The 26,028-nt window shown below is 37.1% G+C and overlaps 1 protein-coding gene across 5 annotated transcripts in view; it reads right to left on the reverse strand.

The window, feature by feature from the left end:
* Window positions 1-23,713, reverse strand: part of JMJD1C (jumonji domain containing 1C) — a 265,419-nt gene extending 241,706 nt beyond the window's left edge. For 3 of the 5 annotated variants that reach the window (XM_053207199.1, XM_053207198.1, XM_027062097.2), the window contains exon 1: window positions 20,027-23,708. In XM_053207199.1, the coding sequence (XP_053063174.1) occupies window positions 20,027-20,200 (174 nt within the window). In that variant the 5' untranslated portion in view covers window positions 20,201-23,708. Of the gene's footprint in view, window positions 1-20,026 lie in introns of all 5 variants that reach the window. The other 2 variants (XM_053207206.1, XM_053207205.1) reach the window with 2 other exon arrangements.
* Window positions 23,714-26,028: the final 2,315 nt, after the last annotated feature.

The raw sequence follows: 26,028 nt of genomic DNA on the forward strand, positions 1-26,028 counted from the left end.
TAATTACAGAATAGGCTAAAAGAATTTTTAAAAAATGGGGGAAAAGAAGAATGATATATTGAGTTTATTGTTTCAGAAGTGCATCATTATGAGAAATAAGATGGTCCAGCCTATAGCTGTAAGAGCCTTTTACCAAAGTACCATGATTTCTGAGGCACAAACTTCAAGTAGTATATCCAATATCCATCCACCCTGCTTTCCTAAGAAAAGCACATGAGTTTTTGTTAGGGGCAATAAAGGCCTATCCTACATTTCCCAGCCCCTTGGAAATGGCAATGTGACAGATTTCAGGAAAATAAGATATAAGCGTGTAAGATTTGAGGTGACCTGAGATGAAAATTCTTAGAAAGATTCTTAAATAGAGCAAACACAGATGTGAACCTTTTTGCTCTTTTCCACTTTCTCCTCCTTCTTGTTTAGAGCTACACTGAGCAAGGCAACAGCATCAGCTATGTTGTAACCCTGAGAAAAAGACTGAGAGAACTGCCCTATCTTCAAAAGCAACATCCTTATTAAGTGACCATATCAACCCTGGAATGTCTACTTCTAGACTTCTTCCTATGGCGGGGACAACGAAGTACCTAACCACTCTTACCTGGAATTGTGGTTAAGTGAAACCAAACTCAATTTCTAACTAAAATTACCTCAACACTCTCCAAGAATAGGGGACATGTATACATTCCCAATATAGGACAAGGATAACTGTGATATCTAAGAGCATGAGATATTACAAAAGAAAGAATTAGTGAAATTGAAGACAAGAAGCAACAGAAACTATATGAAATTAAACACAAAAAGATTGGGGGAAAAAAGAGTGTCACTGAGTTGTGTGTGACACAACTTAAAAGCTGAATAATGTATGTATAATTGCAATCCCTGAAGTAGAAAACTAAGGGAGAAAAACAATTTTGAAAACTAGGATGAATGCTTTTACAAATTTGATGGAAACTAAACCTGTAGATCAAAACAGCTCAATTAGGGGCACCCAGATGGCTCAGTCAGGTGAGTATCTAACTCTTGATTTTGGCTCAGGTCATTGATCCCAGGGTTGTAGGACTGATCCCAAAGTCAGGCTCCATGGTGAGCATGGAGCCTGCTTAAGATACTCTCTCTCCCCCCCCCGCCCCTCTGTCCTGCTCCCCAACTCGCATGTGCTCTCTCAAATTTAAAAAAAAAAAAAAAAAAAGAAAGCTCTTTAAACTCAGCATCAAGAAACATGAAGAAATCAACACCAAGGTCAATCATATAACCAAACTGCTTAAAATCTCTGATGAGATGAGAGAAAATCTTAAATGTAGCTAGACAAAAAAGAATATGTACATGTTATATGTACAAGTTATGTACAAAGGAATGTAATTTGTTTTCTGAAACACTGAAAATAAGAAGACAACAGAGAAACATCTTCAAAGCAATAAAATAAAATTTAAAAAAAACCTGTCAGCTTAGAATTCTATTTCCAGTAAAAATAAGCTATTTAAAATAAATAAACTGTTGGGGCGCCTGGGTGGCTCAGTTGGTTAAGCGTCCGACTTCAGCTCAGGTCACGATCTCGTGGTCCGTGAGTTCGAGCCCCGCATCAGGCTCTGGGCTGATGGCTCAGAGCCTGGAGCCTGCTTCCAATTCTGTGTCTCCCTCTCTCTCTGCCCCTCCCCCGTTCATGCTCTGTCTCTCTCTGTCTCAAAAATAAATAAATGTTAAAAATAAATAAATAAACAAACAAACAAATAAATAAATAAAATAAACTGTTTAAATGGTGGAAAGTACTTTCACAGATGTGCATGAACTAAAATAATTCATTATCAGATTTTCCCTCTGAGAAATATTAAGTATCATTTGACACAACAGATCAATCCCTCCACTTTCAAACTTTTTTTTTTTCCTTCTGGCTTTCTAAACATCACTTTCTCTTGGTTTTCCTTACCTCCTTGGCCCTTATTTCTCATCTATCCAACATTTAAGCATTACTCCAGGGCTCAATCCTTAAATGTCTGTATCTATATCCACTCTCTGCATCAACTCATCCACACTCATACTTTTTAATACTGTTTATATACTGAATACTCCCAGGCAGACCCTCCAGTCAGACCTCTCTCTTGAACGAAGAGACACGATAGTTTAACCAACTGCCTACCTCACTTGAATGTCCCATAAACACTTCAAACTTGACATATCTAAAAATCAAGGAGTGCCTGGGTGACTCAGTTGGTTAAACATCTGAATCTTGGTTTCAGCTCAGGTCACAATCTCACGGTTCATGAGTTTAAGCCACATTGTCAGGATCTGTGCTGACAGCACAGAGCCTGCTTAAGATTCTCTCCGCCCAATAAGCAAGCATATGGACATCTGAACAGTACTAGCTAAAAGAGAAACAAGTGTAAAGGCCATAAGGGAGGACAATACCTGGAATGTTCAATAAGCAGCAAGGAGGCCACTGTGGCTGGAAAAGAATACATAAATCAGAGAGTAATGAAAGAAGAGTCAAAGTGGGCTGATGGGGGCAGAATATAATGTAGAGCCTCTCAAGCCACTAAAAGGCCTTCAGCTTTTCCTCTGAATCAAGTTAAGTACCTTTGGAAGCATTTGATCATATAACTGACATAATCTGTTTGCTATAGGCAATTTCATGGGTAAGGAGAAGTAACTAGGAGGCTGATTAAGTACCTGGTTTTTATCAGCAGCATATAGGAACTAGTTAGAAACAACTGGAAAATCTGGGCAAAAGATGACAATGGCTTAGATCAGAGGGGTAGAAATGCAAGGTGAAATGTGTTGTGATTCTGAATGTATTTTGAAGGTACAATCAGAAAGACTGTGCTGACAGTTTGGATATGGGATGTGAGAGAAAGAAGTCAAGGTGGACTTCAGGGTACCAGAAATGGAAAGATGGAGCTGTCACTCATTGCATGGTGAAAACACAGAAGAGTGCAGGTTTAGGGGACTAGTATCCGAAGCTCAGTTGTGGACATGTTAAGATTGAGATGCTCATTTAGACATCCAAATGGAGACAATGAATGAATTGTTCCAACGTGAGTCTGGGGAAAGGTCCAAACTAGGGTATAAATGTGGGAATCACCAGGCTATACATGGTATTTAAGGTGATGGGAACAGATGTGATAAACAGGGACAAGAGTGTACAGATAAAAGAAAAATGGTCTAAGAACTGAGCCCTTAATGGAGTGTAGAAATGAGGAAAAAAGCAAAGAAAACTTCTAAAGAGAGGCAAAGAGGTAGGAGAAAAATGACATGAGCATAATGTCCTAGAAGCAAAATAAACAAAATATTGAAGGAAGAGAGGGTGATTGACCATATTATATGGTCAAATAAGAAGAGGACTGAGAAATGACATCTGATTTAGAAACTAGCAGGTCATTTGTGACCTTGATCACAGGAGTTTTCCTGGACTAATGGGGGAGGGGCCAAAAGCTTAGTAGAAAGCATTCAAGGAATGAGAGTCAAGAAACTGGGAACAGTTTGGATAACATCATATACCTTATATGGTCAAGGGGCCAAGGATACAGTAAAGATCACTTTTTGCACAAAGTAGGGATTCCAATTTCCTTCCAAACCAGAAAATTCTTTCCTTTGCAACACAAGTTTCTCGGTTTTCATCACATTTATGTTCCAGGTTATTTGCAAGAGATTGGTAGAACTTTAGGGACAAAATATTTATAAGCATTTTATATAGAAAAACAAGATACAATAAACTTTTAAATAAAAATCAATCTTCCCCCCAAACTCAACATTAATAGGGTACTCTAAGTGTTAATGGTCACATTCATAACGAGCAAGTTTCTTAAGCCTGACCTTGTACAGATTCTCCCATAGAGCACAGCACATCACAAAAGCACTCAAAGGTTTATAGCTTTCCTGACCTCAACTCAGTTTTTCCCTACATTCCCACATTATATCTACAAAGCTTCTCAGAAACCTCCTCTTTTTCACCAGAATAAAAAGGAGACTTCAAAACAGAAAAAGAAAAAATACATAATTTTAAAGGGTACAAGATTGATGTCGATACCCTTCTCCTTTTTTTCCCCTGTAATCAAAGTGAACATATTTCCAGCCTCTTTCATTTCCTTTTGCAGCACTAAGTGAGCAAATTTTACCCAGCCTGTACATTTTCCTTCTAACCTTCAGGGCACTCTAACCGGAATGATAATATCACACATTAATTTACAGGACAGAAATAAAAAGGTAATAGATTATACTTTGAAGAGATTAAATCTTTCTGTGTCTCTGTGGCATTAATATTGCAACTAAAAAGAATCACCTGTATAAGTGCACTGTCCATCTAATTCTAATATGTCAACATGGGATAAGGTGCAAGAGAAAAAAAAAATCTACGCTTATTGTATTATTACAACAGAAAAAAGCTCACCTGGAAGATATTAAGATAAGAATTAAGGGCTTTGGGGGTACCTGGGTGGCTCAATGAGTTGAGCATCCAACTTCAGCTCAGGTCATGATCTCATGCTTTATGGGTTTGAGTCCCACGTTGGGCTCTGTGCTGACAGCTCAGAGCCTGGAATCTGCTTCAGATTCTGTCTCCCTTTTTCTCTGCCCCTCCTCCACTCATGCTTTCTCTCTCTCTCTCTCTCTCTCTCTCTCTCTCAAAAATAAATAACCATTAAAAAGAAAAGTTATGGGTTTTGGGGGCACCTAGGTGACTATCAGTTAAGTGTCTGACTCTTGATTCTGGCTCACATCATGATCTCACAGTTCATGGGATCGAGCCCCACATCAGGCTCTGTGCTGTTAGTAGGGAGCCTTCTTGGGATTCTCTCTCTTCCTCTGCCCCTCCCCAACTTGCACACATGTGCGCTTTCTATCTCAAATAAATAAAACATTAAAAAAATTTAAGAGTTTTTAAAAGTGTCCATTGATTGTGAATTTTGTCAAGATCAAAACTGCTTTAAAAAAAAAAAAAACAACAACAACGCAACGGGCACCTGGGTGGCTCAGTCAGTTAAGTGTCCGACTTCGGCTCAGGTCATGATCTCACGGTTAGTGACACTGAGCCCCGTGTCAGGCTCTGCATGGACAGCTCAGAGCCTGGAGCCTGCTTCAGATTCTGTGTCTCCCTCTCCCTCTGCCCCTCCCCTGCTTGCTTGCTCTCTCTCTTTCAAAAATATTAAACATTAAAAGAAATACAAAACTTCCCTGAACAAAATCTGAATAAAAGTTTTGTCATATTTTCTAAAACAAAATAAGAGAAAAAAAATCTCACTAAAGTGGAGTATAAGGATAGAAGGTGGGAGTCATACCATTTGAGGTCAATTACAGACCCCAAGAGAAGAATCCTGAAGAGGAAACAATCATTGATTACAGGCCCCAACAGGGAAAGATGTACACTGTACCTCCTATAAGAAATCAACTACCCGGCAATTCAGCCAATGAGAAACTGTCATCACAGACGTTAGCTCAAAACAACCCCTCCCAATTTCCTCCTTTTACACAGAATAACTTTTCTTACATTTGTTGGACTTGACTATGGCTTTTTCACAACTTGCATGTTTCAAACTGCAACTGTCTGCCATTCCTGAATAACCATTTTTTGCTAGTAAAATAACTTTAATTTTTATAAGACTAACAGTAAAAAGCTGGGTTCTCTTTTTTTTGACCTATGTATATAAAAAAAATTATAATAATATAGACTAGGGATGCCTGGGTGGCTCAGTTAAACATCCAACTTGGGCTCAGGTCATGATCTTGCAGTTCGTGGGTTCGAGCAGGCTCTGTACTGACAGCTCAGAGCCTGGAGCCTGCTTCGGATTCTGTGTGTGTGTCTCTCTCTCTGCCCATCTCCTGCTTGTACGCATGGGCTCTCTCTCTCTCTCAAAAGTCAATAAACATTAAAAAAAAATAAAGACTAGACAGTAAGTTAGTATCTAATGTACTTATGATCCCTTCACTATTTTTGCATTTTTTGATTTTATTAAAACTAAACATTTTCCTCATACATATAAAAATTTCACAAGTGGGGTGCCTGGGTGGCTCAGTCGGTTAAGCATCTGACTCTTGATTTCAGCCCAGGTCATATCATCACAGTTGTGAGATCAAGCCCTGCATCGGACTCGGTGCTGAGTGTGAAGCCTTCTTGGGATCTCCTCTCTCCTTCTCTCTCTCTCTCTCAAAATAAATAAACTTTAAAAAAAAAAAGTAATAAAAAGGGGCGCCTGGGTGGCTCAGTCAGTTAAGCGTCCAACTCTTGATTTAGGCTCAGGTCATAATCTCATGGTTAGTGAGTTCAAGCCCCGTATCCGGCTCTGGGCTAACAGTGCAGACTCTGCTTGGGATTCTCTTTCTATCCCCTCTGTCCCTACCCTGCTCTCTCTCTCAAAGTAAATAAACTGAAAAAAAAAAATTTTTTTTTAACTTCACAAGTAATTGTTTCAGTCAAGAATCCAGAAAGTATAGACATTTGTTCAAAATGAATACATTTTGATTTACTATTTCCTCAACTCTGCCAGAGTTCAAAATACTAAAACTTGAACAAAACATATTAAAAAATTACAGGGCAGGGGGCACCTGGGTGGCTCAGTCAGTTAAGCGCCCAAGTTTGGCTCAGGTCATGATCTTGCAGTTTGTGAGTTCAAGCCCCGTATTCAGCTCTGTGCTGACAGCTCAGTGGCTGGAGCCTGCTTTGGATTCTGTGTCTCCCTCTCTCTCTGTTCCTCCCCCATTCTCTCACTCTCAAAAATAAATAAAGATTAAAATAAAATATAAAATTACAGGGTACATACGGTCAGTTTCCTTATTCTCTAAGCTTTTTCTTAAGTTTATATTTATTTATTTATTTTGAGAGAGTGCGTGCAAGCAGAAGGACAGAGAGGGCAAGAGAGAGAACCCCAAAAAGGCTCCACATTGTCAGCACAGAGCCAAACGAGGGGCTCGGCCCCATGAACCACAAGATCATGACCCGAGTGGAAATCAGTAAAACACTGAACCAACTGAGCCACCGAGGTGCACCCCTTATTCTCTAAGTTTTAACCTTCCTTCAACAAGATTTCTTGAGAGATAAAAACAGAACAGTTTTCTAAAATATGTATGAGAAATCAATTGAGAATAGTCTAATTGCAGAGGAGATTAAAGAAAAAACCCTATAAAAAGTCTACACATATACATGACATCCTTAACAGATTGTAATTTTATGTCATAAATATAAAACTTTGAAAAAGTAGTGTCTACAAGGAATTGATACCTCATGAAATAATTTAAATACAGTTTAAAAATTAAAATTTAAATTATTCTGATATGTACCTCTTTTGTATAGTAAATAACCACCATCAAAATATCTGTACTTTTTTTCTACATTTTTGAATACAGAAAATTGTGATGCAATTTTACTCAAAGATAAACTGCTATATACTTAATCTAAAAGGAAAACTCTATACATTTCCACTGATTACAATTATAAAATGAAACTAATGTAAAGGAAATAACTTCAACAGTCTATTACAAACCTTAGGCAAGATAAGATTTAAGATGCTAGTAATATTATTATGTCAACTTTTTTTTTAAAAACATTTTCTTACATATAACCTCTACATAAGCTAAAAATATACACAGAGGAATAGAAAGGGGACACTATTTGTAGTCCAAAAATTGTGCATGGGGAATCAAATCAATGACTTATAAAGGTATGTATTAATGACTTAGGACATATCCACATACATTTAAAAATCAGAATATATAGTGTCTAAGAATAAACCTACAAAAACACAAGACCTACATGAAGAAAATCTGTAGAACTTAAAAAAAAAAAAAAAAAAAAAAAGAAAACCTGAATAGGGAGAGGGATATTCCACGTCATTTGAACTACAGACTCAATAATGGAAAGGTATTCATTCCTCCCAAATTTGTCTATAATAAAATTGTATACAATTCCAAGCAAAATTAAACCATAGTATCTATGGGAGAAAGGGGAAAATGACAATTACAAAACTATTTTTAAATTAAATACAATGGGGCATCTGGGTGGTTCAACGGGTTAAGCGTCCAACTCTTGATTTGGGTTCAGGTCATGATCTCATGGTTCGTGGATTTGAGCCCCACATTGCGCTCTGTCCTCACAACTGCGAAGCCCGACTGGTATCCTCCTCCCCTACTCAATTCATGAGCACGTGCTCTCTCTCAAAAATAAACATTAAAAAATTTTAAATTAGGGGTGCCTGGGTGGTTCAGTCAGTTAAGTGTCCAACTTCAGCTCAGGTCATGATCTCGCAGTCTGTGCTGGCAGCTCAGAGCCAGGAGCCTGCTTCAGATTCTGTGACTCTCTCTCTCTCTCTCTCTCTCTCTCTCTCTCTCTGCCCCTCCCCCACTCACACTCTGTCTCTCTCTCTCTCTCTCAAAAATAAACATTAAAAATTTTTTTTTAGTTTTTTTAAATTAAACACAATAAAATCTACCATACACAGAACCAAGTGGGTTTTACTCCTGGAATGCAAGGATGATTTGAAATACAAAAATCAATGTAATATATACTATAGTTAAAAAGAAAAAAAATGGAAGGAAGGAAAAACCACAAGCTCATTTCAATTGATACAGAAAAAGCATCTGACAAAGTTAAATACCCTTTCATGACAAAAACACTCAACAAACTAGGAATGGAAGAAGAAAACTACCTCAACATAATAAAGGCCATAAATGAACATTCCACAACATCATACTCAACAGTAAAGACTGCAAGCTTTTTCTCTAAGATTAAAAATAAGACAAGGATGCTCACTTTTTGCCACTTCTATTGAGTGTGTTACTGGAGTTGTAGATGGAAAATTAGACAAGAAAAAAAAGACCTCCAAACTGGAAAGAAGATTATCTGTTTACAGATGACATGATCACATATGTAGAACACTCCTAAGAATTTCACACAAACAAAAAACTGTTAGAATAAAATTCAGAAAAGTTGCAGGATAAAAAATCAGCACATAAAAATCAGCTGCATTTCTATATATTAATAATGAGGAATACAAAAGAGAAATTAAGAAAACAATTCCATTTACAATAGCATCAAAAAGTATAAAATACTAAGAATTAACTAAAGAGGCAAAAGACTTGTACACTGAAAACTACAAAATACTGCTGAAAAAAAAATTAAAGACATAATGGAAAGACATTCTGTGTTCACAGATTGGAAAACTTAATACTTTTAAGATATGGACACTACCCAAAAGGATCTATGATTTGATACAATATCAAAATCCCAATGCCATTTTTTTCAGTAACAAAAAAAAATCAATCCTAAAAGTCATATGGAATCTCAAGGACTCAAAGAGCCAAAGGAATCTTGTAAGAAGAACAAAAGTTGGAGGTCTCATACTTCCTGATTTTAAACTTACTACAAATATAAAGGAATCAAAACAGTGTGGTACTGGAATATAGACACACAGACCAATGGAATAGAATAGAGAACCTGGAAATAAACCCTCACAATATACTGTCAAGTGATTTTTTGCCAAGAGTGTCAAGACCACTCAATGAAAAAAGAACAGTCTTTTCAACAAATAGTGCTGGGAAAACCATACCACATTCAGAAGAATGAAGTTGGATCCTTGTCTTACACTATATATATATATATGTATATATTCTCACACACACACACACACACACACACACACACACACACACATATATATAAAAGAACTAAACAAAGGAATTAAAACTATAAAAGATGGGGTCCCTGGGTAGCTCAATCAGTTAAGTGTCCAACTTTGGCTCAGGTCATGATCTCACTCACAGTTCCTGAGTTTGAGCCCTGTGTTGGTCTCTGTGCTGACAATGCAAACCCTGGGGCCTGCTTCGAGAGTTCTGTGTCTCCATCTCTTTCTGCCCCTCCCCTGCTCACTCCCTTTCTCTCAAAAATAAACATTTGGGGCACCTGGGTGGCTCAGTCGGTTGAACATCCGACTTTAGCTCAGGTCATGATCTCACTGTCGGTGAGTTCAAGCCCCGCATCAGGCTCTGTGCTGACAGCTGGGAGCCTGGAGCCTATTTCAGATTGTGTCTCCCTCTCTGCCCCTCCCCCACTCATGCTCGCTCGCTCTCTCTCTCTCTCTCTCTCTGTCAAAAATAAATAAACATTAAAAAAATAAAAATAAATAAACATTAAAAAAAACTATAAAGAAAACATTAGCACAGGGCACCTGGATGGCTCAGTGGGTTGAGCATCCAACTCTTGATTTCAGGTGAGGTCATGATCTCATGGCTTAGTAAGTTCAAACCCCATGTCAGGCTCAGTGCTGACACTGCAGAGTCTGCTTGGAATTCTTTCTCTCTCCCTTGCTCTCCTTCCCCCACTTATGTGTGTTGACTCTCTAAATAAATAAATAAATTACAATACACTTAAAAAAGAAAGAAAGAAAGAAAGAAACACCACACACAAAAGTTTCACAGCATAGGATCTGGCAGTGGCTTCTTGGATATGAGGCTAGAATCAGACAACAAGAGAAAAAAGATAAACTGGACTACATCAAAATTTAAACCTTTTGTGTAAGACTACAAAAAAGAAACCCACAGAATGAGAGAAAATAATTGCAAATCATCTTTCTGAGAAAGCATTAATATCCACAATATATAAGGAGCTCCACAACAAAGCAAAATAACCTAATCCAAAAATGAGCAAAAAATCGAACATTCTCCAAAGAAGATATACAAATAGCCATAAGCACCTGAAAAGGTGCTCAACATCACTAATCATTAAGGAAATGCTGATCAAAACCATAATAATATACCACTTTATGCCCATTAGGATAGCTATTTAAATACACACAAAACAGCTCAGAAAACAGCAAGTGCTGACTAGGATGCTGAGAAATTGGAATTCACATGCACTGCTGGAGGTAATGTAAAAATGGTGCAGCTGCTGAGGAAAATACTATGGTGGTTCCTCACAGCACTACACATAGAATCACCATATGATCCAGCAACACCTCTTCTGAATTGAACAAGCATGGATTTGAACAAGTATCTATACACCAATGTTCAGAGCAGCATTTTTCACAATAGCCAAAAGGTGTAACTTGAGTTGTTAAATGTCCATCAATAGATAAGTGGATAAAGAAAAAGGAGTATGTACATGCAAGAAAATATTATTCAGTCATAAAAATGAATGACGTTATGATTCTTGCTAAAACAGGGATGAACCTTAAAAACATTATACTAAGTTAAATAAATATTAGGTTCTTCTCCAGGTTCCCCTGATCACTAAAACATTACAGACCTGGACCTCATTAATCTCTTGCAGAAATACCATCATCAAGTGCCACTTTATAATTATACCTTTGATCCTTAATTACTAAGAAAAAGAGCTCTTTATTTGCTATAATAATATTCATTGTCTTTAACAAAACTTGTATGCTACTTAATTCTCCTGTATAAGTTACCAGTTTCAGAATTGTTTGTGAGGAAAAGTTTCTCTTTAAAAATAGCATACTTTCTTTTCCCTGGTAAAAGAACGGCATACCCTAATTTTTTTGACCTGAAAGTCATTATTAAATAAAAATGATAAAATCAAAGCTGTTCTAATTGAAAGGCTTGAGGACCAAAATTCAGCACCTTTCAGTTTCCTCCTTTTCTCCTGCACCATCTGGCCATTCACTTTTCCAACAGACAGCAGAAAGCAATCCAAAAAGCCAGTAAGCAAGGCTTAGTGAAAATTGCTTTGAAAACCAATGCTATCAAGGAAAATCAATTCTCATTTTGGCTCTGAAAGCTAAGAAATTCAGAAGCAAACTTTATGCAATATTATGTTAGCCCTCTTTATAAGCAAATTTATACCTTTTTCCTTTTTTGCAGCTTTAACTTTATATTTCAAGGAGAATTAATCCTTATTTCCATAAAAATGTATGTGTGTTTCTAGATTTCAAAACCATTATGGAAAGATGGGACACACATAGTCTATATTCATATTCATTATTTATTCCTATATTCATATGAACAATGTAAAATGTTTTCCCTTAAAACATTCACTTTTGTAGTAATATATGATAAGAGATTTTGAAAGTTAAGGAAATTACACATTTAAGGGAAAAAGGGAAACATTTTAAAATTGATCTACATATTTTCATCAATGTGACTCTGAAAAAGAAAGACAGACTAAATTAATAGTGGTGCCATATAACATATCGGAACACTTTATCAACTTCAAATTGTCTCGAAATTAAATATCTTACCAAGTACTTACATTGCCTTGATGTAAAGATTCAATCTAAGCAATGACAATTTAGGGAGGAAATAAATTCTATATTCAATATATATAAATTCATTTTACATTAAATGGCAATGCATAACTTTATCCACACATTGCCATACTACTTCTTTCTCTGACATTCCTCTGAGCCTAAAGATGTTTTCTGAATCATACTTAAACTCATAATTTTGACAGATGGATCAGATGTTTCAGCTCGTAAGTGACAGTCTTTCACAACACATGAATTAGTCACACAGACCTCTTCTAGCTTTGAAAAATTCTAAAATCTATTCTAGGAATAGTGAGTTTCTACTGCATGTTCTACTGTTTTTATATTCTCTGGCATGTGACAGGAAATCTTCTACATTTAAAATACATAATGTTCACAGCAATATAGCAACATAGCAAATACTAGAAGACATCTGAAATGATGATGAAGAAGCCAAATTCAACTAAAACTTTTAAGCACCTGCCATTATACCAATGTAAATAATTCTAACTAAGGAAACAGTTAGATGAACAGGCATCTTCATTACAAGTTTTCAAGGGTTATAATTAAACCCATTCAAGGGGTTAGTAAAATTAAAACTTTTCATAATAATACTTAGACATTATTTGCCTTTTCCACTTTTATTCTCTCATCAGTGTACAAGCAATTTTTTCCAGGCTACATGTAGCATAATAGCACTGTTCTGATAGGTAATGGAATATCTATTTCTATGTCCTAACTTCTGAATTTAATTTTTAATACAGTAAATGTCAACAGATATAACCCACAAAAACCAAAGCTCTATGGGATTCTTAATAATTTTTAAGAGTTTAAAGGGATACTAAGACTGAAAAGTTCTACAACAAGTTCACACACTTTGCAGTTAGACTACTACCAGTATATCATCACTTAATATTCTTTTTTCTTTTTCTTTTAAAGAGAGAGAAAGAGAGCGGGGGGGAGGGGGGGGAGGGGGAGGGGCAAAGGGAGAAAGAGAGAGAATCTTAAGCAGGCTCCATGCTTAGCATGGAGCCCAAGGTAGGGTTCGGTTCCACAACCCTGGGATCATGACCTGAGCTGAAATCAAGAGTCAGACGGTCAACCGACTGAGACACCAGAATCTCATTTGATATTCCTGACGAGTGATAAGTCACTTTTGACATGAACTACAAACTGTGCCTTAATTTCAAAAACATTAAAATGTGGAAAATGTATATCTTAAAATCAAAGAAAAGTAGTACTTCCAAATTCATGAATACTGTGTAACAAATTGGATTCTTTCAAAAACAAACGGAATAACTAGTAACACTTTATGTATAATTTGATTAGGAGTCTATTTTCTCATTTGATTCAGCTCATGCAATACCAAAGTAATACCAATTTTAATAAAAAAAGAATATGCCTATCAGTTTGACATGAGAATCTTTACCAGCAAATGAAATTTGAAAGTAAACATGAAATACATTTTATTATTTCATAAATAGTTGGTTATTAAATTTTTTAATTGCAATAAAAGACTTACTAAATACCACAACAGTTTGCATAAGGGATTAGAGAATTTTAAATTTCAAAAGATAGGGGACAAGACTGAGGAGGTATAAACACTAGGGTAATGGAGTTTGGACTTTATTGGAAGAGCAAAAGAAAAACTACTTAAGTGAGCTAATGGGAAACTCAGTCTGATAATCTGTCCACAGTGCGTAGAACAGACTGGAAAAGGAAGAAAACTGAAAGTGAAAAGATCACTTACTATATGCATAAGGCAGTGAAAGTTGTAGCCTTTGGCAGTACAGATTGAAAAAACAGAGGGAACAAGTAGGGAACAGATTGCAATTTGAAGGAAGAAATTTGCAGAACTCATACCTACATTCTAAGTGGAAAGGTGAAAGTAAATGACAGTTTTAAAGCCGGTATGAGACTACTTTAAGGTAAGTCTCAAAAGGGGCACTCGTTCCACATGAAGATAACGAACACTAGACATTATATCATACTCAAAGGTGGGACATTCATGTAAAGACATCAAAGAAGAAGGCAGAAATGGTGGATTCAAACTGAACTCCAATGCTTAAGCTGCAGGCAGACCTGTGAGTCATGATGCAAAGACGTAGCAATAAGTTCTCTAAAGAGAACACGAGTTAACAAACAAAACAAGACAGAAGAAAACAGTAATCAAAGAACTGAATCTCTACTACTAAATTAAGAAGATGGAAGAAACTAGTCAAAAAAGGAGGAAGTCCCAAAAGGACTTGAATAATGGGGCTATAAAAATTAAAAAAGAGCAAAGGTTCAGGGAGATCTTGAGATTTTATTTTTAAGTAATCTCTACACCCAAAAAGGGGCTCAAACCCACAACCCAAAATCAAGACTCACATGCACCGTCCACAGAGCCAGCCAGGCACCCCAGGAAGAGCATTTATCATAGCAATAGAAGAGGCCTGTGTTTTGTTGTTGTTTTTACTTTGAAAGTCTGTGAATTACTAATCATTTAAAGAAGTAATTTTTCACTCCTTTTAATCAATTTGAACTATAGACTATTTTCATCAAAAAATCAAATATAAGCTGATAAAACATTCCAAGTGTATGAGAAAATATTATTGAATTATTTCAATATTATTGAAAATATTATTGAATTCATTATTGAATAATTATACAATTATTATTGTAACTTTGGGATATTTATTCTACTGCAATTTCTACAATCATAAAAATTCAAATCTTATGAACTCATCTTGACCATCCAAAAGAAATACTAGGGTCGCTTGGGTGGGTCAATCACTTAAGCATCTGACTCTTGATTTTGGCTCAGGTCATGATCTCAGTTTGTGAGATCAAGCCCCCAACAGTTCAAGCCCCACAACAGCACAGAGCCTATTTGGAATTCTGCATCCCACCCCACCCCCCACCCTCTGCCCCACTCCCTTCCCTGCTTGCATGTGCGCATTCTCTCTCTCTCTCTCAAAATAAACTTTAACAAATCCTCAACAGAAATCACATTATTTTAACACAAAATCACACTTATAACAGAAGATTTGTGGTCCATGTAATGTAACACAAAAAGTGTATCATAATGAAAACTTCCATTGACTCAGAATTAAGTGCTTTTGGGAGGAATCTGAAATTTATTTCTGCTTAATAAACATTTTATTCCAGGACATTCCAGGTAAAAACTATTAATATCATAATTCTGGAATTACAGAATAGAAAAAACTCTGAATCTAGACAAATTTTTTTTAATGTTTTTTTATTTTTGAGAGAGAGAGAGATGGAGCATGAGCAGGGGAGGGGCAGAGACAGAGAGGGAGACCCAGAATCGGAAGAAGGCTCCAGGCTCCCAGCTGTCAGCACAGAGCCCGATGCGGGGCTTGAACCCACAGACTGTGAGATCATGACCTGAGCTGAAGTCAGATGCTCAACTGACTGAGCCACCCAGGAGCCCCTAGACTAATTTCATTCACTCACTAGATAAATGAGAAAACTGACAACCAAACTGTAAATCAAGTGAAACGTATAAACTATAAATCCAGTACTTTTGAGAAATATTTCAATGAAACCTAAGATCTTCTACATGTTCAGTTACATGGATTTATTTATACATACCTACAAGCAATTCCTATCTCTTCAAACTAATTTCAAAAGATGTTCTATTAAGACCTATTTTGTTGGGCTGTTTTGAACAAATACAGATGAAATACTATACCCGAAATTTGTAATGTATTAAGAAATATGTAATCCAAAACTTTTATTAATTCTAAAGGGGTCTGCCACCAATCAATCCTGAAAGTCAGATTCTACTGTATTCATACTTTTTATTAAAAGGTTTAAGCATTTATCTACCCTGCTCAATTTCAATAAATGAATTCCTACATGACTCCCAGTCCCAAATGGTTGAGAAATGGGGACTAGACTGTTATATCTCAGAATTTTAAGCCCTGTGTCCAACAGTGAAAGGATAACAAGCTGTTTTCTACTAATTAATCACTTATTCCATTATTAAATCAATAGGTTCTACATTATAAAATAAAGATTTTCATCAATGGTTTACTAGAATACTTTTATAAAATAGCTAGAATATAAAATTTTCTATATGAAAAGATTCCATCCAATTAAATAATTTCAAAGAATGTTTCAACACTTTGAAACTTTTTAATATTTTAGTAAGCATCTTAAAGGGCAAATTATGTAATTCTTAAAGATTTAGCAGATTAAGAATTTTTTATCAAATAAAATGTAAGTTTGTTAAAAATCTACACTGAAGAGACACCTGTGTGGCTCAGTCTGTTAGCATCCAGCTCTTGATTTTGGCTCAGGTCATGATCTCACAATTTGTGGGTTCAAGCCCTGCACTGGGCTCTGCTCTGATTGTACAGATCCTGCTTGGGATTCTCTCTCTCTCTGCCCCTCCCCTGCTCTCTCTCTCTCTCTCTCTCTTTCTGAGCATAAATAAATAAACTCAAAAAAAAAAATCTACATTGAAAACAACTGTTTACCTGAACATCAGGCAGAAATAGAATCACTGTCAAATTGAAACAAATGAAACTAGTAATGTTTGTTATCACTAAATCACCATTAAAAAACATCAATATTAATTTTTAAATAACAATCCTTTATCCCAAACCCTTCCAACTAGATGGATTTTAGAATTCAAAATTTTATAAAGTTAACTAGGGCATATATAGTGATAGCTAAATAGTGACACACTGCCGTCCATATGTCATATGTACATTACATGTAAAAGTATCTATGTTGTACATAAACCTGAGGAGTTTAGAGAAGCATCCTAAAATTAAGCACATTAACATTTCTCTTACAAAATAAGAATATTCAGTTCATATTAGGTTTTACTTTTTAAAAAGTTCATTTGGTCAGGTTTTCCTGATGAATCATTACAAAAATTTTATTGGTACAAAACTACAGTATTTGAATTTCAGAACTGTGGATAAAGAATAGTGTTCCTATAGGTATTTATCTGGCCAACAAGAAACATACCACATTTATGGTATATAGCCTAAAAAATAAAGGTTAATTTCTTGTTAATTTCTGAAATATTAATAATACCTCTTTCCTGAAATTTCTTTGTAACTACAAGGGGTTTATAGCATACTTCCTGACATAAATATTCAAATGTTATTTCTTATTTTTCATTATTTAGGAACCTAGATATCTGTGTAGCTTACATACATTTAAACCAATTTTTCAAAGCTTTGAAGACATGAAGACACAAAGCAGAATGTATCATTTCAGAAAATCATCACTGAAGTATGACAAAAGTCTGAATGTCTCAATATCAAATAGCAAACAAAGCAAGAATGTCATGAAAATACTTCTTATATGTGCTTTCCAAGAAAATGGAATAGAATATTACCATGTATATCAATCAGTTAAAATGCTTTTAGTTCCACAGAAAAAACAACAGAAAGAGACAAAATAAAATGTACTCTCCCAAAATGAAAAACCCCATACATGAAAAATCCAACAGTAGTATTTGGGCTTTAGAAAACAATTTGATCTGTTTGTCAGTTTTGCCCTCAAACTGGTTGACCTTAAAGCAGGGAAATGGCTGTAGCAATTTCAGCGTCATACCCACACACCACTATACTTGATTTCATTCTGAATGGACCTAATTAGTTAAGGCCTGCAACCATCAGTGTAGCCAGAGGAGTTTAACTGCCTGATTATCTAAGGAATACCATGGCCCATAGTTTAGCCAAACCACACAATAGATAATGGATATTGCAGAAATAACCACCAAGGTACACAATGTCACAAAACAAAAAAAAAATCCAAAAACAACAAAAAAAGAGACACTCAAAATTAATAAATAGTAATAGGTAATTGATCCCCATCATTCATACATTTTTTTTATTTTTTAAAGTTTCTTTATTTATTTTGAGAGAGACAGAGACAGCATGAGCAGGGGAGGGGCAGAGAGAGGGAGAGAGAGAATCCCAAGCAGGCTCTGTGCTGTCAGCACAGAGCCCAATGTAGGGCTCAAATTCATGAACTATGGGGTCATGACCTGAGCTGAAACCAAGAGCCTGATGCTTAACCAGCTGAGCCACCCAGGTGCCTCTATTTCTCATTTTTAAATACCCAGCTTAATACCTGGCCTTTTACAAACGTGATTATTTGTAAAACCATTCTTTGTATCATTTAAATTTCCATATAAGAAGGTTTTTAGTATATTTAACTTTGACGACTTGACTGTCATGAATGATATTCATAATTTAAAACTATATTTCCTAATTTTCATGCATCTACTTAAACAAAATACTGTGGAAAACAAAATATTATTCCAGGTTTGCTGTGAAATAATTTTAAAATGCTAAACCATAATCCAACTAGCTTCCACATAAAAACCAAATCATATCACAGTTAAGAGGAGGAAAAATAAATTTAGCATCTGCCTTTTACACACACAAAAGTTACTGAATAGACACAATCTGTAGAATCACTAAGATCAGAAATTTTAAAGATTCTTTTTCTTCTTTCCAATGAGAATAACCAAAATCTTCAAAATTACCATTATCCTGCTTATTTCCTATTAGAAACACCTATTGGCGAAACAAACCTATTTTGTAAAATCAAGTCAACATTAATACATGCCCTATAAAACCGAACCATTGACTACAGTCATTAAACAGTGGTTTACAAAAACACAGACCAATGTAAATATTAAAATAGGTATGCACATGCATAGAGAGATATTAAAGTGAATTTGGAAATGTAAATTCGAAGATATACAAATGGAAAAATATTACCGTTTGAAGTTATCAGTAAAAAATTAAATACCGCAGGACACTACCAATAAATTTCATGGATTATGCAGTCGTAAATCAACCCCGCAAAGACTAGTCAGTCAATGCCTAGCCTCTACTCCGCCCCTTACCTCCAACCTGTCCCCAAGTGAAAACGTGCTTGGAACACTAACACAGCATATCCAGTCTTGAAATGGTGTACATTCCTACACTACTGAAAGAAAATATTGGCAGGATCATTTGAAAGGAAAAGAAAGCAAAGCAAAGGACACTTCAGGTTCGGCAGGGAGTAGCATTTTAATTTATAATATTCCTTGCTTTATTTAAAATCGTATAAAACCCAGGATGTCTTTCAAAGCACTATTCACTTTCTAAAAAACCACAACACTATGGGAAAAAAAAAATGAAAACAAGGGGTGGGTTAATTTCTATAACCCGTCAAATCAAAAATTTTCATTTTCATGAAATGAAATACAGTCCAAGCATCTGTATAAAGAGGTTGTATCAAGACGTCGCCACTACACAGCGTTTGCCTCGAAAACATACACAATCCCAGGGCTGCCGGAAAAACCAAAGATCTTTTTCCTTTTCTCCCTCCCCTTCAGCAACCTTACTGCCTAAGTTTTAAGTCTCCAACCCCTGCACTACTAAGACTTTTGCAAGGAAAGAGATGCTGGTGAAGATGGCCCCCTACCGCCATGAGTGGTCTTGTGTTCTGTCCGCCACCCCCACCTGCCCCAGCGGCTCCGGCTCACAGCCCCGCCTTCGGTAAGGTCTCCCCGGCGGCCACCGCGGGCCGTGACCCCCCCGCCCCCCTCCCAGACAGCAGCCAAGGGAGCCGGCGGGGCGTGGGCAGGAGCCCGGGTCTCCCGCTCCGGACACTGGACAACACACCACTCCCAAGGGGGAGCCACTTGCGAAGAGAGACCCCGGCAGGGGATGACGGCTAAGCGGCTGACTGCTCCAAAGAGGGGCGTGACCGCCAGCCTGCTGGGAGGCGCAAGGTACGAGAGGTAACCCCACAAGGTGCTGCTGCCGCCAGGGACCAGTGGTGCAGGCGTGGACCAGGAGGCTGAGGGACACTCGCTCTCTTACCGCCAGGTCCGGGTTTCGGCTGTCCCTGTGTGACACAGCTCGGATGACCCCTGCTCGCCAGCCCCGCCAACAGCGTCCACTCTCCCCGTGCTCTGGCCGAGCCTCTTCGCCGACCGCCACGCACAAGAACCGCTTCCCCACCAGTTCCAGCCGCGTCTCCACCGCCATAGCCATCACTGCCGAAGCGGCTGCTGCCTCCTCCACTGCGAGGTAATCGGTGAAACCCCGCTCCTACCGGCCGCCCATGCTGAGGAGGAGAGAGGACTGGGGGACGGCGGCAGCCCCGCGAGCAAGCGAGCGTCGATTCGGGGGCGCACCGGACGCTCTGCCCAGAAGGGCACAGCGACCTCGGTCTGTGGCAGTCCTCAACACTCCCCTGGACTCCCGACTCGCAGCCTCTGACTGTAGTCGCGCGCGCACGCGCGCACACACACGCGCATACACGCGCGCGCGCGCGCACACACACACACACACACACACACACACACACACACACACACACTGACAGAAATCCCCACACCAGTCGCCGTCAGGCAGCCCCGGTCACTGCCGCCACCTCGTCGTGGACAGCACTACTCCGCCTCCCCCTCCACTCGCAGGCTACGAGCGCCGCGTCTCCTTCCGCCGGCGCGGGCAGGGAGCCGCGGGAGAGGGTCGGAGGAACAACCCCACTCGGAAAGTAGTGCCCCACGACGCTGCGGCGCGGAGGCCGCGGGACGAGCCAGTGTAAGAAGTAAAGAGAGCGGAGGTAGAAAGAATGCTCCCCTTCCGTGGCACTAGGAAGAACGTTTGAGGTTCACCTCTCTAAAGCCGCTCCCGCAGAATGGAGGGGGTAGGTGACCCAAAAGTGAGGCGTGCCGGTTCCACTCTGGGTCACAAAATAAACCCCAGGTTAAATGCCGCATCTCCAGAGCGCTGTTTTCCGGAACACATGCCGCCTGCTGCCTGAGTTAGCCCGAATTTCGCCCGAAACAGCAGTCCAGTAGTGACAGCGGCAAAGCAGAGCAACACTTTCCACTGAAAACAGTCACTGCAGAACAGTCCACAATTCTAAACAAAAAATTAAGAAAACACTGTCATCCTTTCATCCTTCCCGTCTGCAACGACACTAATTACATGTTTGAACTATTCAGAGATTTACACCTCGCTACAGCTTTGTTGTAAGAATGCCAAACGCCCCGTGGAGGGCTTCTGTCACTGCCCCTAATATTTACAGTCTCTGTGCCAATTTGAGTCCTTTCAGTACCAGCACATACCTCAAACTCACTAGTCATACAATAAAAACTGGGAAAGGCTCTGTATTCAGTTATTGGAAAATACTGTGGAAAGAAAAGGTTTTTAGCCAATCACAATTCAGGAAAATATATTATGTTTACTTCCCGTCCAATCACAAGACTTTGTAACCTATACACACAAAGATCTCAAACTTGGAATAATTACTCCTTCTTTGATCCAATCCTCGAGTTCTTCTAAATCAAACGTATCTTATACATGTCAGTGAGCAGTTCGATTTCAGACATACATCTTGAGAACTACAGACTAAGATTTCTAAAATCTCAACTTGAATTAAGGAGCCTGTAAAATAATCTGGTGAAAATTACCTAACATGGCAGGAAAAAAGAGTTAAGATCACATTCAGATACCAAATTATCAATGATCTGCTTTGGCATCTTGGGCACCACACAACTGTTCCAATGGAAATTGCTTGCTTCCCAATCTCACTTTCTAGGAGCAAGTGAGAAAATATAAATAGTCACTTAAGAGATGAAAATAACATTCTTATTACATAAATCCCACTCACTAAATTATGTAGTTGGAGTACTGATTGTCAGGTTGCCTTACATAAAACTGCCACCTGATTTCATTTTTATAGGCAAATTTCTAAATGGACTCCTAAGAACCCTCATTACATATTGAGTGCTATCCTTTTAAGTACTCTGAAAAACATGTAAATCCACCAAATCAATCAAAGGATTTCAAGTGCAGAAGGCCCTATGTTTCATAACCTTTCCAATCAAATGTCTTATATTCCCAGTACTACATTCCAAATAGTATTCTATGAAGTCCCTGACTCTGGCCAGTGTCTATGGTTTATAAGAAAAAAGATCACGAATTTGTGGATATTCTGCTTTTTGAGAGGACTGAAGTGTATATATTTTTTAACGTAGAATAAAAAGGCCTTAAAGGATTTTTTGTTTGCTTGCTGGCATTTTTTGCTTTGTTTCAGGGAGTGTTGATACGGTTTTGCAAGCAACTCATAACTGTAAGTAATATGGAATTAAAATAAATTTTAAAGTCAGATTTGAAACCTCAGAATTTTGTTACTTTACATACTTTACTTTTATAAAGATCCTCAGAAAAATGCATTAGTCAGTTTTACTTAAAGTTATAGTACCTCTCACTATATAGGTAAAGAGTGACACAGAAGTGTTTAAAATGACTAGGTTTACTTAGAAAAGCTCAAAAATCAAAAATATAAACTTGATCTTCTACTTTTTCCATCCCCCCATGTAATGTTTACATTAAATAAACCCACCCCCCTCAATTCAAGCAAACCTCATACATCAAATATTTTTATATAAAAGATACATTGCAAAATTACTTTGGTTTTTTGTTTTGTTTTAAAGTTTATTTATTCATTTTCAGAGAAAGAGAGAGAGAAAGAGAGAGAGAGAGAGCATGCAAACAGGGGAGGGGGCAGAGAGAAAGGAGGAGAGAGAGAGAATCTCAAGCAGACTCCCCGCTGTCAGCACAGAGCCCTACGTGGGGCTCGAACTCACAAAACGGGAGATCATGACCTGAGTTGAAATCAAGAGTCAGATGCTTAACCACCTGAACCACCCAGGTGCCCCAAGATTATTTTGTTTTTTAAAAAACCATAAAAATTTATTCATAAAAACTATTTCTTTTATTTTTTTAAAAGCTGACTTATAAAGGAAGGAAACATATTCATTGCAATGATAAGGGTCATAATTACCCACTTAATTATCAATAATTAGTAGTTCATGAAGCTTAGTTTCAGTAAGCAAATAGCCTACCAGCTATACATTTTTCACTTTTTGATTTGGTGCAATTATAGAAAAGGCCAATTATCTGTTCTCCTAAATACCAGTATTCTGTGTCACTATAAGTGACAACAGAAAAAACACAGAGAGAAAAAATTGAGTGCATGAATCTTATAATAATATTTACTATTTATGGAACACTTACACTATGTGTCAGACATTTTGCTAAATACTTTACATCTATAATCTTACTTTATTTTAAAGATGAAGGAAATGAGGTTTAGAGAAGTTTACTCATCTAAGCATACACGTAAGGATGCTTACAAAACTAGGCCTTACGATTCCAAAGCACCCTGCATTATGCTAAATTGTCACTTAAAAGAAACATGAAGGTCAGTCAACAAATTGCTACCTCCTTATTAACACAAGTTATTCATAACTTATTTACTTACTTAGCACTTGTTATGTGTCTCACACCATGCAAGTTTTGGAGATAGGTCCTGTGTCCTTGAGAAGCTCATAGTGTATGTGGAAAAACAGACAATAGAAATGCTTCAGTTTGTTTATTTAAGGAAGCATCAATAGAACGGCATACAAGATAAGTTTAGTGTATTTTAACAAATAATTTTCAAATCTATTATAACTTAGAGGCTTTTATTAATTGTCAAATGTAAAGACTGGATTGAATTATGGGGTCGCTGATTAATAAATGAATAAATAAATAAATAAATAAATCTAAAAATAAAAAATAAGAATAAAAAAATAAAATGAAGGAATCCAAGAATTACAACTGAATTACACAAGTGGAAGACCAAGAACAGAATGGAAATAAATTTATGTTACTGTGGTTATTATTAAACCTTAAATAATTTCCATTTAAGTATTTCCCTAAGCACTTAAACTGAATTCCTTGATCATATTTATGTTAATGAAAATATAACTCAAATGTCACTTCCTAAAGAAAGCCATCTCTGATTCCCAGACTAGGTCGAATCCCCGCCCCCCCCCCCAACTATGGATTTTCAAAACATTCCCTATTTGTCTTAGTACTTTACCACAACTGCACTTATACCATTAATTGTATAATTGATTGTTTTATATCTGTGTCTCTTGATAGGGTATAAGCTCCAATAAGGGCAAGCACAATGTATCTTTTTCCTAACTATACCCCCAGTATCAACTAAACTTTGTGCAGAGTAGATACTCAGTAAATGCTATCAAATCAAGTAATGAATATATCAAAATGTACCTTTTTCTAAATCCAACCAAGTTAAGCAGAACTTCAAACCTCTATATCAAGAGTCATATAAATATGAGTTTATGTTCTTTCTACAGTTATTCATTGCCTTTAAAATAATGGCTTATACACATTATTTCATTTCATTATAGAGGTACAATGTAAAGCTTTCATAAAACTTGAGCTTCCCAGAAAAGCAAGGTTGTTCCTGGGGATAATTCCTAAAGAACACATACAAAGAAAGAGTTACAGTTGACAAGAAAAACATTCATTTCGTTACCAAACTACCAATTTGATGCAAACCCAAAAATGATCCTATGAGTACATATCCAAAACACCAGTCTATTCTTAGTATTCTAAAGAGAACAATCTCAAATAATGTCTTTGATGAAGCCTACATACAAACATAATTTCCTCACTGTCCTCTTGATCCCATGTGGACTGAGGAGGACAGAGAAAAAAGAAAGGAAGGCAGAAGTAAAGGAAGGAAAGAGGAAAAGAGCAATCTCCCCTCAGCCTTTTAACTGTATGCTCTGCACATTTGTTACCCAGTTTCCAATTTATATTCTGGCTGCACAGGGACCTAGCCACTTGTCAACATTTTCTATTAAAAATGAACCTTGAAATCTGATTTTTAATGATAAAAATTTTTTTAACTTAGAATACACATAACATTGGAATTTTCCTAATCTGCTGAATGAGGAACTACAAGCAACAGGGAACTAGACAGCTGCCACTGAGCATTCAGCAAGGTTTTCCCAGGGTGTCCCAAAGAACTGTTTGTTCATCATCCCTCTCATAAATGCTTCAACTATTAACTACTATTAAAACATGCTAGATGGCAGTCTGCATTTTTCCTCTTCAACTGTTATATTAGTGCTCTTATGTATAAACAGGGTAGGTTCCTAAAGGGTTATGTTCCTATTAGTCTCACAAGATTTCATTATTGCCACATTAGTTGTAGCAGGGCTAAAAGTCCTAAAGAATGCTTCTGTTCATGTCCATGAAAATTAATTACGTTAAAGAGCTACTCTACATACATTCAAAGTTATAAATGAGGGGAATTCAAAGTAAAATCTAAGCTAAAAAGTAATACTCAAAACCTCAGCATGCTACCTATACTCCATCGATGTTCTTCCCCACAGATGCAACTAGATTCTACATAATGAAGGAACTCTATGATCAAGAACACACAGCTCGGAGGCACATTTCTCAAATTAATGGCATCTGGCTTCAAAGAAACCAAACAAAACAAGACTTAGCAGTAAAATATGGGGAATCTTTAGTCATTCTTTTCTTTGGCACATTCTAGAAAAGTCCACATGGTTACATATAATAAGATTTATAACATACTACAAAATATAAATATGCAGTAAAAATAAATTACTCCATATAAAGGAAAATATTGTCTTCTGGCTCCACATGTGCTTCACCACTACAAATTATTTATTCAATTAAAGAGTGTGTATAAAATAGTGTTCCAATTCCAAGGCCTATGTTCACAGGAGCTCACAGGAGAAAAGGCCTTAAAATTCTCCCTTAAAAATCACAACTGAAAAACAGACCTCAAAAAAAGACCTTAACTACAAACTTAAAATTGAAATCAACATCCCCCCAAACATTCTGCTACTCCAGGGCACATTTTTATATTACCTAAAATCAAATGGCCAAGAGAAATACTCAAAAGGCTAACCAGCTTCACTATTCACAAAGTGCACAAATACTTAGGTTAAAACTGGTCAATTCCCATTCCATACAGC

This window comes from Acinonyx jubatus, chromosome D2 (genome assembly GCF_027475565.1).
Source record: "Acinonyx jubatus isolate Ajub_Pintada_27869175 chromosome D2, VMU_Ajub_asm_v1.0, whole genome shotgun sequence".
NCBI lineage: Eukaryota > Metazoa > Chordata > Mammalia > Carnivora > Felidae > Acinonyx > Acinonyx jubatus.